Below are 18,237 nucleotides of genomic sequence, written 5' to 3'. Positions count from 1 at the left end.
GTTTTTGTAGCCTCTCTAATGTCCCTTAGCATTTCACAGTCACCATCACCATTCTGGCCAGGTGGTCGGAAGTATGCTCCTACTGCTGTACTCTCATCTTTTAATGCCTGTCCATGAGCTCTCTTCTGTCTCTGGTTTATTGCAGATCCTGCAGGCTCTAGGGAAATCATACCATCCAGGCTGCTTCCGTTGTGTGATCTGTAATGAATGTCTGGATGGAGTGCCATTCACTGTAGACACTGAGAACAAAATCTACTGCGTCAGAGATTACCACAAGTAAGAACACAGTAAACAGCTAAGTAAACCTACTCGAAACCCCACTAATTCAACCTTCAAAATAGTGTGGGTGTATGGACTAGTGGAATGAGCATGGGACTGGGTGCTAGGAACTCCTGACCTCTTCCTTTCCTTCTGCCACTGACTTCCTCTGTGTCCTTGGGTAAGTCACTTAACACCATCTGCAAAATTGATGTAATATTCACCTATCTCTCAGGGGAAATGTATAGTTCAGTTAGTTAATGTTTGTAAAGGAATAAGAACTAAATCAGCCCTGAAGTACTGGTAAATCCCTTTGAAGCCAATGGGAGCTGCACTTCATTACACCAGGGGTTGACTTTGGCTTGTAAGAACCAAATATGATTAGGATGTTAGTGCTGAACGTATGTGTGTGTGATGGTGGGGTTTTTTGGGAGATGGGGGTTAGTATCCACCTTTTTATATGGTTAGTCAGTTAAACAAATGATATATCATCATTTTAAAAAAACCGACTTGCAAATCACTAGTAATATACTATCTAGGGAGACTGAAGGGCCATTGTCGTAGGTCGTATTAGACCTAGCAGTTGACGTACACTTTGAGCCATTCGCTTACTCCATTCTGGTGCCTGAGTCCTCTTATGATCAAAGCGGGTATTGAAATATACAGTAATCCTGCTCTCGGGTGCTTCATAGAATTGTCTTACGTTGCACTTGTGCTAAAGTTTTACTTTCTTGTAGATGTAACTGTTACGATAAAGTAATGCACACTCCCCCTTGCACTTGAAATTATTTGAACCCACCCAAAATGCTGTTCAAGCTTGATCCTGCCCCACTGCAATAAAATCGGGCCCCAGGTCTTTTAATATGTCTGTGCATGGATTATTCCTATGTCTGATTTTCCCTGTCCCCACTTCCACCTCTCTGAGTAGCCATTTTAAACAGTTGCCGCTTTTTTTGTTTTTAGACAGATAATGCAATGCTATCCTATTCCTACTTCCTAGTCCTTATTTAAGTGGGGTTCACTGTTCTTTCAAGAACTTCTTCAACCTGAAATCTACCCCTGAATGGCTGAATAATCTGCAGTAAATAGTACTTGTAGATGAAAAAGTAAATCCTAGAGCCAGACCATGAAATATTTAAACATCCGGATCGCTTTTAAATAGAAAGCAATTTCCTACCTTAACAATAGAAGAGCTGGCACTCTACTATTACAGCGTATGGTTTGTATGACCTAGTGGTAGAAACTGCTCTGTCCTTCTTCGAGTGCTTGTTCACGTCAATTCCAATCAGGTGAGCGTGCTCGCATGCACGGACATCGGAAAGTTTTTCCTTAGTAGCTCCCATCAGATCAGCTGTGGAGGCCCCTGGAGTGGCACCTTCCTGACGCTGGATATATGATCCTCCCAACTCGACCCCCCTTCAGTTCGTTCTTACCATCTGTGATGGCTGTTGGAACAGTGGCCACTTGCTCAGCAGGTGCTCCCTTAGTGTTCTCCTGTTAGTCATTCGAGTTTCAAGGTAGTGTTACAGTTAATTTAGTTCATAGTTGTATAGATAGTTTAGATAGTAGGTTGGGAGCAGGGTCTCTCCCCAATCCCTAAGAGAGAGAGAGAGAGAGAGAGAGAGAGAGAGAGAGAGACACACACACACACACACACACACACACACACACACACACACACACACACACACACACACACACACACACACACACACACACACACACACACACTCTCTTGGGCTCTGGGGCATGCCACGAGCCCAAGGCTTTAAGCCCTGCAGTGCGTGCAATAAGCCTGTGCCCATCAGTGACCCCTACGACTCTTGCTTAAAGTGTCTGGGAGAGGCGCACCAAACAGAGAGGTGCAAAATCTGCAGGGCTTTTCGGCCAAGAACCAAGAAGAACCATGATTTCCACCTAAAACAACTTTTAGTGGAATCTACTCTCCACCCACAGCCAGCTGCGGACTGCCAAGATTGGCACCAAGCGTGTCCGTACGGAGTGCTCGGGCATCCATATGTGACACAGCACCAAGGAAGGACTCTAGCGCAAGAGACCCACGGTACTGGCGCTCCCTGGCACCACAGCCAGGAATAGCGGCCTAGCACTGCTCAACTTCCACGGTGCTGGACAAGTGACTTAAGAAGGCTGAAAGGAGGTGTCACTGGCCCCAAAAACTGCGGGACTGTCAGGGGATGCATGGGCGCACCCTAGAAACAATCCAGGGCAAAGTGGGCACGAGTTGGTGCCGTTGACTTCGGTGCCCCAGAGGCACCGTTGAGTCCAGCACATAGCGACCCTCTGGCAGAGCAGTGTGAGGTAGAGATGTTAGAGCCACCCTCCACCTCGGACACTTTTGAAGCTGCCAGAGACCTGATCAAGATGATGGCTGCACAGCTCCCGGTTCTCAGGGACAAGCCTCTGGTGCCGATAAGACCAGTACTGTCTAGAGGCAAGCCTGCTATGATGCAGCACTCACAGTGCCTGGCTTGGCACCATACCCAGCATTGCTCTTGGTCGCCTTTGTCGTGGCACCACTTCCGGGCACCGAGCCCCACGAGAGCACCTACGGCACGGCGACGCGATGCTCCCTCTTCCCGACACCGAGGCCGGACCAGCATTGATCCCTGGTGCAAACAGACGACCGGCACCAACCCATGGCACTGGACCTTCGTCCTCAATCGCCGGCATCAGACACTCATTACCGGTCTCCATCGCCAGATCTCAGGCACCGGCCCCAGTGAGGTCATCCCAGCACCGATGCCCCACCTCATCATGGCACCAGTCATTGGTGCATAGGCCCTCGGCACAGCCATGGTCGTCATGACCAGGTTCCGCTTCCTCAGAGTCTGATGCCATCTCGTTCTACTCGAGGCACAGTCGACATAGGTCTGAGAGGCAACAAAGGAGAGCGTCGCTGACCTGGCATCTGCATTGGCAGCTGCTGGCACAATGGCCCTTTTGGACCTCCTGGGCTTACCCCCAGACTCAGGACACCTTTTCAAGGGGGTCAAAATTGGTAGCCTCAGAACACTGGCCACCCAACTCTCCCAGGGACAGGCCTTCGCCTGGGAGATCCGAGGCCACTCTGTCTCAACTGCCCCTTCAAACTCCAGTTGCAGCTGAGGCAACTCCAACACAGGACCAGCTGCAGAGTCAGGCTACAGCCACCCCAGCTGTAGCTGCCCCAGGGGCAGGAGGACCCGGTACCTCCTTTGGCCACCTTGTCTCCTTCCTCTGATGAAGCTGTGACAGGGGTGTGAGCTTTGGGCCCTCCTCCAATTGACCATAGGGCACATCAGGACCTCTTTTAGGCGAATCACTCTCAACATAGGGTTGCAAGTGCAGGAGGTGGTCGAGGCTGAGGACCCCATGGTGGATATTTTCATTCCCAAAGGTCCATCACAGGTAGCTCTGCCTTTGATCAAGACTGTTCAAAACAACATAAAGACCCTGTGGCAGACCCCGGCCTCAATTCTGCCAACTGCCAGGGACTGGGACGACTCCTCAGTGTGAACAAGTCAACCTTGTCACCGACCCAAAGAATAGAATTCATCGGGGTGGTGCTGGACTTGGTACTGGCAAGGGCGTTCCTGCCAGAGACCCGATTCCAAGCCATTACAGACATTATTCAAAACTTCAGATGGTATCCGACCACTACAGCAAGGGGATGCCTGAGTCTCCTCAGCCACATGGCATCCTGCACTTATGTAGTCCGGCATGCCAGGCTGAGGCTCAGGCCACTCCAAGCGTGGCTTGCTTTGGCCTATTGCCTGGGGCGCAACAGCCTGGACTCAGCGATGATAGTGCCACAGCAAGTAATCGGGTCCCTCCATTGATGGCTTGACCCTTGGATGGTGTGGACAGGAGTTCCCCTCAGCAGCCCTCCTTGTCCCTGGTAACGGACATGTCAGCGCTAGGTTGGGGGGCACATCTGGGAGATCTCCGAACACAGGGACCATGGTCAGAGAACAAGCTCTTACTCCATATCAGTATCAGGGAGCCTCAGAGTGGTGCGACTGGTATGCCAAACTTTCTGGGCCCTACTGCAAAGCCAATACATGGCAGTGATGACAGACAACACGACAGACATGTTTTACATCAACAAGCAGGGTGGATCCTAGTCCTCTCCCCTATGTTGGGAAGCCCTCCAGCTGTGGGAGTTGTGCATAGCCCAGCCCATTCATCTGGGGGCATCCGATCTCCCAGGCATGCAGAACGAAGTAGCAGACTACGTCAGCAGGTCCTTCTACAATGACAAGTGGTTCAGATGTCATACATTTCATCTTCCAAAGGTGGGGATTTCCCCAACTTGATTTGTTTGCCATCCAGAGCAACAGAAAGTGCCCAACATTCTTCTCCTTCCAGAAACACAGTCTGGATTTGATCTCAGACACGTTCTTGCTACTCTGGAGAGACCGCCTCATGTTTGCCTTCCCACCGTTCCCACTCATGCACAAGGTGCTGCTCAAAATCTGCAGAGACAAGGCAAAGGTAATCCTGCTGACCCCAGCGTGGCCCCATCAGCATTGTTACACCACGCTTCTGGAGCTGTCAGTGGACAGCGTGATAGTATTACAGCTCTTTCCCGATCTGATCACACAGGACCATGGTTGCCTTCATCACCCAAACCTCCAGTCCCTCCATCTTATGGCCTGGAAGCTTTATGGTTAAACGTGATGGAGCTCCTGTTCTCAGGACCATTGAGGGAGGCCCTACTAGGCAGCAGGAAACCATCCACCAGGGTCACTTATCTAACTAAGTGGAAGAGGTTCACTTGCTGGTGTGCCTAGAATTACACACGTCCACTCCAGGTGCCTGTACCACTCATTCTGGAGTTTCTCCTACACCTGAAACAACAAGACCTGGAAAGAATCCTGTGGCACCTTATAGACTAACAGACGTTTTGAAGCATGAGCTTTCGTGCTCACATGCATCTGACGAAGTGGGTAGTCACCCACGAAAGCTCATGCTCCAAAACGTCTGTTAAGTCTATAAGGTGCCACAGGATTCTTTGCTGCTCTTACAGATCCAGACTAACACGGCTACCCCTCTGATACTTAACAAGACCTGGCAGCACCATCAGTTAAGGTACACCTCGCTGCTATCTCAGCCTTCCATCTGGGAGCATCTAGATGTTCTGTATTCGCCAACCCTATGGTAGGGCATTTCCTCAAGGGCCTAGACAGGTTATATCTGTTATAAGTTGGCCAAGGTCCCACCCCCTGCTATTATGGCACATTCCACAAGGGAACAAACCTCATCAGCTGCTTTCCTGGCCCAGGTCCTGATACAGGAGGTCTGTAGAGCAGCAAGTTGGTCATCGGTACATATGTTTATCACTCACTATGCTATCACCCAGCACGCCAGAGATGATGCAGCAGTCAGCAGAGCGGCGCTCCAATCAGCGATTCTTTGACTCTGATCCCACCTCCGGGGTAGAGCTTGGGAGTCACCTGATTGGAATTGATGTGAACAAGCACTTGAAGAAGAAAAAACAGTTACTCACCTTCTCGTAACTGTTGTTCTTCAAGATATGTTCACGTCCGTTCCAATACCCACCTGTAGTAGGGCGGACTGCCCCACTCCCTGTGAGAATGGGCTGTGGAAGGCCAGGGAGCCAATCAGCAAAGGGCTTGTTGCGAGCCAGTCAGGGCCCAGATGTATATAAAGGCTGCCTAGCGCAGGAGCAGTCAGTCTGTCCCAGGCCTTCGAAAGGGGAAGGTCAGTCTCCAAAGGGGGAGACTAGCACCATGGACAGTGCAGTGCTGGGCAGGCTCAGGGAGGCCAGAAGGCGCTAGCCCATAGCAGCCAGGCTGCAGGCCCTGAGGGGAAGGGCCTAGCGGGTGCAAGGGGCCATAGGGGAAGCGGCCCAGGGAAACAGACTGAGGAGGAAAAGGAGGAGGACAGCGAGGCTGACGCCAGAGGGTCCCTGGGCCGGGACCCAGAGTAGAGGGTGGGCCTGGGTCTCCCCCCTCCTTGCAGTACACCCAGCCATTGGCTGTAGAGAGCGGCCATTATAGACCACGCCAGATCCCTGCCAAGAGGGATTAGACTTTGAGGGCGTGTGGTTACATATGAAGGCTGGAGTGTGGGACTGCTGATTATCGATCCCCGGAAGGGGGTGCAGATAGACTAAGGGGCACTGCCGGAGGGCAGTGGCCTCGAAGAGGACGCCACTGATCAGGGAGCAGAGACGCCGACTGAGGGCAGAACAACAGAGCTAATTCCCAGAGTCACCAGCAGGAGGCGCCTGGGTGGTGAGTCCCAACCCGTTTATACCACCCTTCTTCCCCTCTGTCGGAGTAGCCGGCAAGAAGAAACTGAAGGGGGTTCGTTTCAGCAGGGTCGTATATCCAGCGCCATGAAGGCACCGCTCCAGGGGGCTCCATAACCAACTCGCGGGAGCTGCTAAGGGAAAATCTTTCCGACATCCATGCACATAGCGCGTGCACACCTGATTGGAATGGACATAAACAACATATCAAAGAACAACAGTTACGAGAAGGTGAGTAACCGTTTTATCTGAGGATCTGCAGCTACCGCTTCGTATGGCTCCTTCTGAGAATAACTCGCCATGCTCACCACTCCTAAAAGTTTTCAGTTTTGAAAAACATGTCTAAACAGATGCCCTTCCGTTCTAGAGAAAACAAAGTACTGAGAGTAGGTTCTCAAAAGTGTTTATTCCAAAATGGCAGCTCCTCAGATCAGAGCAGTTTCTGTCGCTCACACTAGGATATAACTGGCATAAATGACATTTTTTTTAATGGATCACGTACAGTATTCATTGATAAATTCCATGGTCCGGATGCTCCATGGCCTGGATGTATAAAAAATGTGTTTACTGGCCCTGGGATTTACTACTTCCTTCATAAGTAATGTTTATTGCAGAGTGTGCAGCCATTCGAGCCAATATGAGGGCTATATGGTGGTATCCAGTTTGTTTACTAAATGAGCTAACAAACACTTGGAATGAAAAGCTCTTCACACAATTATCCTTGCAGATAAAGTGAAAAACCACATACTGCAAATTACCTCTTATTCAGAACATACAAGCCTCTTTCATACAGATGGTCTAAGTGTAACTGTAATTTCTCATTGCTCTTGTAGAGTTTTAGCTCCAAAATGTGCAGCATGTGGACATCCCATTCTGCCGACTGAGGTAAGAACCTTTTTTGCCGTTGCTTACAATTCTTACTCCACTGCTTTCCTGGGGACCCCTCAGATCATGCCATTTTTTCCTTCATGCTTAACTCTGTCAGACTAAATGTTTTCCTGGCTCACAAGAGATGTACGTTGTTTCGTCCAGAGTGTTGCCTTCACAGCAATCTCATCCTCTGTTGGCCCAAGGTTAAAGTGCAGTGTCTGAGACTCAGTAGTGCCTTTGCTTGATAGTTCAGTTTTCTACCACTGGGGTAATCTGCTCTTCACACCTTCTGTGAGATTTCATCGCTGTTACTGGTAGATCAAACTAACTTGTCCCTTAGTCAATACCAAGTTGCTGATTTTGAAGAGTGCTCCACATATGAGGGAGTGCCCTCGACTAAAATCGAGTTCTTATTCATCATAATCTTGTTAATTTGGTGTCTTTTGGTAGAACCAGTTAAAAATGCTGACATTTTCTCAGAAATGTGAAATACTGAAGGATTTCACATACTCCTTGCTGTATCCATTTGGGATTGACGTGGCCAGCAGAAATCTTTCTTTTAGTCTCTGATGTTCAGTTTTCCAGGGATTCCTATGTAGATTGATGACGAAGGTTTGCTGAAAGCAGATCTGCAGATGGCAGGCTTTATCTGAGGTTTTCTACCAGTGGCCCACATGCATTTGTTCAATATCCACATTGCTGTAGGAAGAAATTCACAGAACCCATGTGTCCCATCCTCCTTTACCCACCATCTGTTTAATATATTTTTTGCTTTAATATTTACAGGGGTCTGATGAGACAATTCGGGTTGTGTCTATGGACAAGGATTACCATGTGGAATGTTATCACTGTGAGGTGGGTCAACAGCTTTCTAAGGGCAAAGTGAAAAAAATACTATTTTAAAAAGAAAGAAAATATGCAGGTATCTTGGGAACTCAGCAGATCAGCAACTGCAATCTCATGTTGTTAAGTTCCTACAGCAGTTATTAACTGCTGAAAAATGTCCAGCATAATATGTCTAGGGACTTCAATGGAATAAAACAGTGGTGAATCCAGCATGGAGATTTTAAGAAAAATGCTAGTATATTTAAGATATATAGGGACATAACTCACCGTAAGATCTAAGTAATAAAGAAAAACTGCTAAACCAGACTAACCTTACTGTGCTGGAGGTTGAATCTTACAATGCTTATGATGGATACTTTCCTGCCCATGACAAATCTAGGTACCAGGGGCTTATTTCGAAAGAGCTGTCAACAGTTTAAGTGCTCATGTCCTTATTAGGGAATGGATCTCCTTTAAATACTGGTGTCAGGTACTAGCGGGTTCTTGCAGCAGAAAGCAAATATACATTTTAATAGCCACTCTGGTCTTTCTGTAGGATTGTGGGATGGAACTCAATGATGAAGATGGACATCGCTGTTATCCGCTCGATGAACATTTGCTTTGTCACTCCTGTCACCTGAAGCATATAGAGAAAGGCACAACTCGAGCAGCTATGTACCAGCATCACTACTAGTCAGTACTGCTAATTCCAAGAATTAGCCTGTCAGAGGACTTGTTACAGTACACATTTTTCTCCAGTTGATTTCCAGTATGCATTTTCCCCAATCAGTAGTTTACAGTAAGAGGATACAGTGCCATTAGCTAGATTTTTTTTCAAGGTTTGTATGTGTGTGAGCTCCACTCGTATCACAAATACGTTTATTTGAACATGTAATGTTTTCCAGGCTGGTCGATTTCTTTTCCCGTGCCTTTTTCTGATCTCAAGAGCTACTGAAAAATCTTCCCAAGTGAAAGTAAAGAGAAGTACAACCATCTATCACATCAGTGAGTTCATATCATGTCATGCACAATTAATAAACCACAGACCTCTCTACTTGCCTGCTGAGAACATATCTTCAGTCTGTGAAGTGGTTTCTGACAAGCATGTTTCATCAAATCCCCCAAGGATATCAGCTTATTAATACTGATTCTAAGAATCTTTATAGTTCTTTAGAAAAAGGGTTCTGTGCACAAAAGCACATTCAGACTTTTCAGTTTGTTCCCAGAACTCCGATGCCAGCCTGGCTGTGAAATGGTTGTGATGCAGAATAGCAATCTGAGCACAAACAAACCAGGCATCTCACTTGGCTGCTGAATGTCCACATCCCAATAATTATTTTTTTTAAACTGGAACAAGACATACAAAGCCATCTTGGCAAATATGGTCACCTGTGCTGCTGCTTGTGCATTAGCATGGTTCACTAGGAAGACTTTGTTGTATAAAGTCTGAGCAGCAAATTACATTTGAAAATATTGGATGCTGAAAATATGTACATGAGGGCAATCTGTCTCCTATTATCTCTTGCAAAAGTCACTTTAGAAAAGAGCTCTGTGCACACAGATACTTCCTAAGCTTTTCATTTTGTCCATGAAGCTCAGACATCAACACTGCTGTGAAAAAGGTGTGAGTCAGGAGGGCTCAGTACTTACTTCTACAGTGTTTATCCAGCTCAGACCTGTTTCATAATTATGCCTATCTAGAGTTCTGGGAACAGATTCAAGAGCATGATGAAGGCTTTATGTTTACACAGATTTAGAGCATAACTCTGCAACCATCACTTGTGACACACACGGATTTGCTCACGTGAATAAGGATTACTTACGTGAACAGGGCTTGCAGGATTAGATCCTTATTTTTTTGTTCCATTCAGAAAGCAAAAATGGCAGATGTTTTTCCTTTTTAAACACCCATGCCTTTTAATCAAAGAAAATGCCTCCCAGTGGGTGCACAGCTATGTGTGTGTTAAATATGTGATAGATATTATTTGCAGTACACATACTGTGTGTACTAAAGCTTTGCAGAAACTGGTATACAGGTACTTTTTTTTTTTTTTTTTTTTGTTTAAAAAACCAGCTGTTTCCACTGCTGTTTAGTATCTGTGAACTGACATCCCCAACGTATCCTAACTGTATTGAAGGCTAATTAAATACTAACTAAATCCTTTTGCATCAGACCTAAGCTATTTCTTCAGCCCTGTTTGATAGTATAGTGTACGGTTTCCTCCAAGATCCATCATGAAAGAGTGCTGACTAAAATAGCTAACCAGTGGTAACTACATTCCAGGAATGAGCCGGAGCAAAGTAGCAATATTCTTCAACCAAACATCTCTTCCAGTAACAATTTTCTGTTGCTAGCTAATTGCTTGAAGTTTAAAAAAAAAAAAAAAAATACAGCCAGTTTTTGCCATTCTTACTCCCATTGGATAGTATCTTACTCCAGGAGTAATCCTACTGAAATGGAGGAATAAAGTATTACTCAGCTAACGGTGGCAGAATCTGGCTCACGTTTGATGATATTCTAATATATACATTCCTCCTGCTCCTGCCCCTCCATTTTTCTCCCCCAGTATCCTTAGCCTAGAGCTGAGAGGAGCCAATCCTGAAAGGTGAGAAGTGCTTCCTAGAAATTGCTGAGTGTGCTCAACTTCACTTTGCAAAATTGGGCCCAGTTGATTTTTTTTTGTTTGTTTTTTTCACTGAAAGTCATGAGAGGGGCATTTTGTCCCACAAACAGTAGCTCTCAGCATCCCAGCCAAAGTCACCCTCTGTCACTATTTCCAATAACAACAGCAACTTCCAGGTGCAGCAGTCACAATGTTGTGAGGACAGATAGGGCTCTTTCAAAGCTATTGATAATGCTGTTCCCTGTTTCTTGTGGTAGAGGATGCAAGAAAGCAGTGCAGATATGGTCTCCAGGCAAATGGAGCAGACACAAGCAACTTTCCCATCTCCCCACTCTCCTTTCATCCACCCCTCTTTCTTCCTCTCTCTCCTATGCACACAGTATCTCTAAGGTTGTCTAGATTAGCGGAGGAAACTTTTGCTGGGCGTTTAACACCTTAAAATATTAATCTATATTAACAATTTACTACATAACCTCATTTGCCACAATGTGAGTAGAAATAAACAGAACCCAGGAATAGCAGATTTTTATGCTGAGGCCGGAAACCAGGCAAGGCTCTGGACTCTGCTTTTGGCCCAGGGCTCGATCAGATCAGCAAACACCCCTACAGAGCGCAGCAAACTGATTTTTATGACCCCTCCATTAGGTGAATGCCTCTGCATGTACTTCATTGTGACTGCTGACCTTTGGGACGATGCCACTGGAATAAGGTTGGCAAGTAAGTCCTATAACGAAGGCCAGAAGGGATGGTTGGTTAGGGCTGTTCAGCAAGTTATTGAGCAAGTGGGGTAGTTTAGCTCTGAAGCCCCAATATCCCCAAAGATTTACAGCCTCCAGATGAGTGAGGGAGGAATATTATTAAGGACTGGTAGTCACTGCATTAGTGTTGAGAGAAACATTCCTATGCTAGTGCCCTTGACTCTGAGGCATGATGGGGAGTTTTACTGTCGATTTCATCAGGAGCAGAATCAGCTCCATGATGTACAAGAACTAGAACATGGAACTGGAAGGCTCAATATGCAGCTGTTGAACAACAGGGAAGGGGGGGGGGGGGGGGGATGCTGATGCAGCAGCAGTGCTATACACACGAAGGCTGAGCCAGGTGTAGTAACACGTAAGGACTAAATCCTGTCAGGTGTTGAGCACCCTCGACTCTATTTAGCTTAGTGGAAGTGGAGGCTGCTCCGCTGTGCAGAGGATTGAAGCCTGTAGTGCTTGCAGCCACACTCAGTAGGTGTTTGAAAAAAGCAGTTGCAATCTAAGATTGTGCCAAGGTGCTTGGGTGGGAAGCAGTGTAAATTGGCAACTAATGAACATCACTGACTATTCCGTGTAAACTAAAGCATTCTGACCAGAGAATATATGAATAACTTTCATAGGGATGAGGCATAAATGCCAGGCCTGGCACTAGTGCTCTACCCTCAAGAGATCACCAATCCCATGGCTACGTTTTATTAGTGATACTGACTTTCAGAAAGCCACTGGTATGCGTGCATTTCTGGTCATAATTTGGGGAAGATGTGAAAACACTAACAAGAACTGGACTCTCTTTTAAACACAATAGACTCCTCGGTCATTTAGGGCAACATCTGCATGATGCAGAATAGAGACGATTGGGTTATTTTGGGCTGCAGTCAGACCAGAGGAAATGCAGTCTCACAAGAAGTCTGCTTGTTGTTGATTTAAAAATATACCCGTGGAAAACTAGTCAATGACACTCGAGTACAGGGCAACTTACTATTCAATAGATATTGGCAGCTTCTCCTTGGGTTTAAACTGTCTCTCTCTTCTCTAACACTAAGAGGGGAGGGAAATGAGAGAATGAAAAGTTACTCTGTGGAAAGCGTCTCTTGGCCTGTCATTCTGCTGTGAGTTACACTGGAGAAGATTTCTCTGAACTGATGGAAAATTCAACCTCCGGTTCCACATGGTGTCTTGTTTCTCATGTGAGCAATCCCAGAGCCCTCATCATTGGGGAAATGGAGGATTGTCCTACTTTCATTGTTAAAGTTCTATAAATTATGAGTGATGTGAACTTTTTTTTTCTCCTGGTGTGTTTACAGAGAGCTAGGCAGCAGCATTAAGCAATTGGGAATGGAGTGTATAAGTTTGTGTTTTTGAAGCTAAAGTATACTGAATAATTGCTCACCTACTTGTTTTAACTTGTACTGTTTGATCTTTGTCAGTCTGAATTAATTCAAGATGCTTTTTGTTCCTGTTATTTAGAGGAAGATATTTACTGGTTTGTTTTAAAGTCTGATGTACATTTTCATCTCTGAGTTAGTTATTTGCCAAGGCCCTCTTCCTCTCTGAAAGGAGTGGACACAGCAGATTTCACTGGAAGGTGTGTGGGTGTAGAGGGCTGCCTTTGCAGCAGCATCTCCTAGCCCTGGAACCCATGGAACTCCCTCTACAAATACTCTGCAGGATTTGGAGGAATGGTAGTGGCAAGAGCTTGTCCTCATCACATTCTCCCCTTCCCAGGCTGTGGATATCTGAACCTATGCTGATGCCGCTAGTAGTGGCCCCATGTCTGCACCCATCTCTGCCAGGGGGTTTTATGCAGGCCAGGGGGTCTGAAAGCTGTGCTGTCAGGGGAGAGAGAGGACCAGGACCTCTGAGGAACTGTGGATTTTCTTCTTCAGGAACCCTGGAGATCTATGGGGTGAGAGGCCCTACTCCCTGCCCTCAAACACCTCCCTCAAGGGAAGAATGCCAGAAAACTCTGAGCCTGCAAGGTGCTAAGGAGCCTACCTCCCACGGACTTCACGGGGAATTGAGGGCACTCAGCACTTTGCAAGACCAAGCCTTCTGCACGGTCAACCTGGCAGACTTTCCTGGGCCACCTGTACCTTTTGCCATGGGCATTTTGTCAGGAGAGGAAGAGTAGATCTTAAGCAGTTTAAAGCTGCCTCTGTGGAGAAGTAAGAGCAAGATAGAGCTCTCACAAAGTGTGACAAATTCTGGCTTATTACATGGCTTATAAACATCATCTCTCTTCTCTTAACATGCATGTGCAATCTTTTGTTAAACAAGTTCTTGAAAGCAGCAGTGTGCTCTGAAAGTTAGTCTAGTCTACCTGCAGAAACCGCTTTGCTCTTTTAATTTGCTTTTAGGGTGAAGGATGTTTTGAAGTTTCCATTTTGCATATGATTATTCATTACAGCAAAATAGTTATTTAAATGAGAAATATCTAGGGTTTGCTTTCAAAAACCAGGGTTTAATAGATTTTTAACTCAACTCATGCCTTTAAACACATACATTCTCTATTTTTTAGAAGACTGATGTTGGCTTAAATTGGGATTTTTGCATATAACATGGGGCAAGATGAAAAACTGCAGTAAAGACATTTGTGTGTATTTTAAAATAACAGCATGAAAAGTAGTTAGAGTCTAAAAGATTCACAAAACTGCAGTGGCTACTAAAAGAAACAGAGGGCCCAATCCTGTGCCACTGAAGTCCAATGGAGATTTGTCATTTATTTCAATGGGAGCAGAATTGGGTCCTTGTTTAAAGAAGACTTACACTTGCTATGGAAAAGTTTTCCTTTTTTCCTAACTTCACCACGTTGGCCCAATCCTGCAGATACTCTGAATGTAGAACTGCTATTGATTTTGGCAACAGTTCTGCTTATGGGCTGGCTGCCAAACTGATCCTGATGCTAAGAAATCTCTCTCTCCTTTGAAGGGGTATGCTTGTATTTAACTTTATGTATATGAGTTGTCTTATTGGAGTTAGTGGGCCTACTCGCGTACCCTGAAGTAAAGTATGTGTGTATAAGTTTTTGCAGATCAGGGCCGAAATTATTTAATGTATGCATGATGCAGGCATGGGAATAAATGGTATACAATTTGTTTTAAATGGTCATTTAAATATACCGGGGCCTCTTTAAGTAACTTAAACAGTGGGTGCTCATTTTAAAAAAAAAAAAAAAAGCATGTTGTCAAACAGTGCTCTGGTTTTGGGTGGGAGATACAGGGTGCTTGTGGTAAGAGAGGAGCCAAAGGTCTTTGTGGGGGGAAATTGTTCATCATATTACCATAAAATTAGTTAACAGATTTTTTTGAGATTTTTTTTCCTACCCACTCTATAGAGTGGACACAGCTCTGTTCTCTCTGACTTCAGGGCAAGGAGTATCAGGCCCCAAAAGCAAAACACCGTGTATCCTTCTTCTGTCTTTGTGTATGTCTGTGGCGTTACAGGGGGATTGTGCTTTGTATAATAGAACTGCCAGGTATATTATGGCACTGAGACCTCACTGTGGTGATGCAAGTATCTCTAGGGTTTCCGGGCAAGCTTTTTTGTATGTGAATGTGGGATTCATTGGTCCTTGCTTATACTGGGCTGCATTATTGTGTAGTACTGATGAAGTCATTGTCATTACAATAGGGATGGATTGGGTCAACAACATATGCTGCCCCCATCTTAAAAACTGACTGAACATCTGAATCTGGCAGTGAGAGTCAGAAGACTTCCTTTTCCCATCACATGGCAAGTCCACTTTCTATGACACAGTTATATGGCACTGTTGTGTACACCTAAGAGAAGCAGATCTAGCAGTCTGCGTTCTCTGGTAGGCTTTGGAAATACCCGCCTTTTGAAACAGCCCCTCAGAGGGCTCATAGGGAAATAAACTGACTGAGGAGAATCAAATTCAGGCTTCTCTAGCACTAAAATTCCTGAGCCCACTAAAAGGGAAACAGGAGATCGTGCAGCAGAGTGCACCACCTCCCAGACTGAGGAAAGAAGTTAGACATAATTTCTGCCCTATGTGGAAAATATAATGTGTAACCTAGTGCCGTTAGATGATAGTTACCTCACAGAGACTGTGTCCTGTATACTCTAGTGTTTGCTGCAAAGATGAATGAATAACTTGCTTCCAGAACTATTATCATGCCCTTACTAATATTGACTCTTATTCCCAATGCAGCTGGTCTGCAGTATACACCCACATTTGAACTCAGGCACACGCAGGAATTACACTGCTTTCTACTCCAGAAAGTAAATCGAGAACCCAGGTGGAAATACTGAATGGTACTAATTTTTGTTGCCTTAAAACTCAGATCCAGAAGAGAGTGTACTAGAACTGCTGTTGGTGTAACTAGCCTCGGCTACATATGAATATGTTTTTTTTTCTTCTCTGCTGTTAAATATTTATAATGAAGGCCTGTAGCAATGGCGAACCTTTTGGCCTGCTGTGATTTCAGTGATTAAAAAGAATATAATATAATAACTCTGAGTCAGAATTCTTTTCTAACGTGATTGCTGTGTATTGCTTTAGTCAGGTCAGAAACTAGGGGGGAGCAATTTGTATTGTAAACGGGGGGGATTGGGTCAGCTGGATCTGTAATGAAAAACAAATATTTGATTAAACTAAAGTTTTATCTTTAGGCCTTTATGCTTCAGCGGACACAGATTCCAACCACAATTCATCCCTCCCCTCTCCCAATTTCAACATAGAAACCTAACTCAGGCTTAATCCATCCTTTTAGTAACCGTGTCCTCTGTCCCTGTAGCAGTCTCCCACAGGCAGTTATTGTTCCAAAGTTTCCTTCTGAGTGCTAGCTAGAGCCTCTTGCCCTCCTTGGTACTATAAATATTTTTCTAAAAGCATTCTTGATCTTTTCAAAAAAGTTCTTTAGACTGTTTGTTCTGAAGTGTCTCATTTATTTTTCACACCTGACTTAAAGGTATGTTGTCTTTTCTCTCATGCACAGATCTCCTCCCTGTTATTTTGAGACACTTCATTTTAAAATTGGTCCAGTGTCACTTTGAAACATCTGATGTTGTCTTGAGTACAAATATTTCACTAATCGTGCCTCACCCTCCGAGCCTACAGACTGGAATTTCCTGTTCACTGAAAAGTCTTCAATTTTTGACTTTTTCACTTTTCAACATGATTGACGCTGGCAGGGTACTACCTAAAACTATGCCTGTAAAAATATTTTCCATTTTTGGAGAGAAAATAGAAGGGAGAAAAAACAGATGCACCAGTTTGTTGATACAGGGGATTATCGCCACACCATGGGTGTATTGTTAGGTACAAATCTTAGCCTATTTACCTGTTTTTTATTGGGACTAATAATTTCATGGTCAGATTGCAGTACCACTTTAAAGTGCCATATAACTTCTGTTACTAGTCTACTACAAAATTACTATTATTAAAGGAGAAAACTTACGAAAATAAAGTGTGTGAATCCTGATAGCCTAGCAGAACTATAGAAGCCTCACTGACTTGTCAACTCCTAACTAGACCCTCCTTCTCCACCATTATTCCTGAACTTTCCCTGCAACAGACTAGAAGTCCTTTGATGATTTGCCTATTCTGTGATTACAGGGTCTGACAACAGCTTGAGTAGCCACAGACAAGCTGGTTTTAATCTAGCTACCTCAGGTTCCAGAGCAGTGAAACCGGTGTGTGTGCATGTTTCAGTGCAGGCAGTACAAGCCTGCCCAGAACCCTGGGTAATTACTCCTGGGACTGTGCTGAAGCAGCTTTGGGACCTGAGCTAGCTAAATTAATGCTTATCTACAGTGATCCAAGTAGAAATCATTTCTTGCTAGTACTGTACTGCACTCATGGGAGGGACACAAGGTGGGGGACACATCACCCTTCATGTGACTCCTCCCCAGCTCGCGGCTCCCATGCTCTCCCCATCCCCTCTGACATCCCCCTTACCTGTCTAAAATTTTACAACTTCATCTGTTAATCTGCTATACAGGTTTTTAAGTTTGCAAATCTGTGAACCTCTGCCTCCTTGAGATTTCATTATTATTATTTATTTGTTATTTTGCTGGCCATAATGTGGGAGGGTATCCTCTCTGCCTCTGCTCATGAGGTAGCAATCTTCTGAACACCAGTTAGAATTTTTTTTTTCTTCAGTAGGTGTGGACTGATTCTTTTCTCTTAGAAGGCATGTAATTTTTTCAGGTACACACTGATTAACACAAAACAATGGGGGCTGTTAAACTTTCTTCAAATTCCATAGAAAATTGTTTAGTTATATTTTCCAGTACAGTGATGAAATGGATGTTTGTATTTACAAATATCACCTTGCTTAACTACTCACTCCCCCCCCCCCACCATGTAGTATTCAGTCTGTTCATATGGACTATGGGAGTTGGGTGAGGAGCCATTTCAGCATATGTATGACTTATTAAAAGACAAATTTTAAGTAGAACTGTATCCTGAACTGCTTTATGGTATGGTACCCAAACATTACATTTCAATGGGGGATTCATCTTCCTTTATAGGAACTGAATAGACTCCTGAAACTCGTACCACAAAAGTGGTCCATAGACATGCAAATAGTCCCATTATCTTCAATGACAGGCTTCAAAGTAGCAGCTGTGTTAGTTTGTATCTGCAAAAAGAACATGAGTA

At 44.9% G+C, this 18,237-nt stretch overlaps 1 protein-coding gene across 2 annotated transcripts in view; it reads left to right on the top strand.

Annotated features, from left to right (window-relative positions):
- Nucleotides 1-10,285, top strand: part of LIMD1 (LIM domain containing 1) — a 58,884-nt gene extending 48,599 nt beyond the window's left edge. For both annotated transcript variants that reach the window (XM_032803187.2, XM_032803188.2), the window contains 4 exons: nt 146-276; nt 7,369-7,420; nt 8,192-8,260; nt 8,787-10,285. In XM_032803187.2, coding sequence (XP_032659078.1) covers nt 146-276; nt 7,369-7,420; nt 8,192-8,260; nt 8,787-8,924 — 390 coding nt within the window. In that variant the 3' untranslated portion in view covers nt 8,925-10,285. The remainder of the gene's footprint in view (nt 1-145; nt 277-7,368; nt 7,421-8,191; nt 8,261-8,786) is intronic.
- The last annotated feature ends 7,952 nt before the right edge of the window (nt 10,286-18,237 follow it).

This window comes from Chelonoidis abingdonii, chromosome 2 (assembly GCF_003597395.2).
Source record: "Chelonoidis abingdonii isolate Lonesome George chromosome 2, CheloAbing_2.0, whole genome shotgun sequence".
NCBI lineage: Eukaryota > Metazoa > Chordata > Testudines > Testudinidae > Chelonoidis > Chelonoidis abingdonii.
This window is presented reverse-complemented; position numbering and strand designations above follow the sequence as displayed.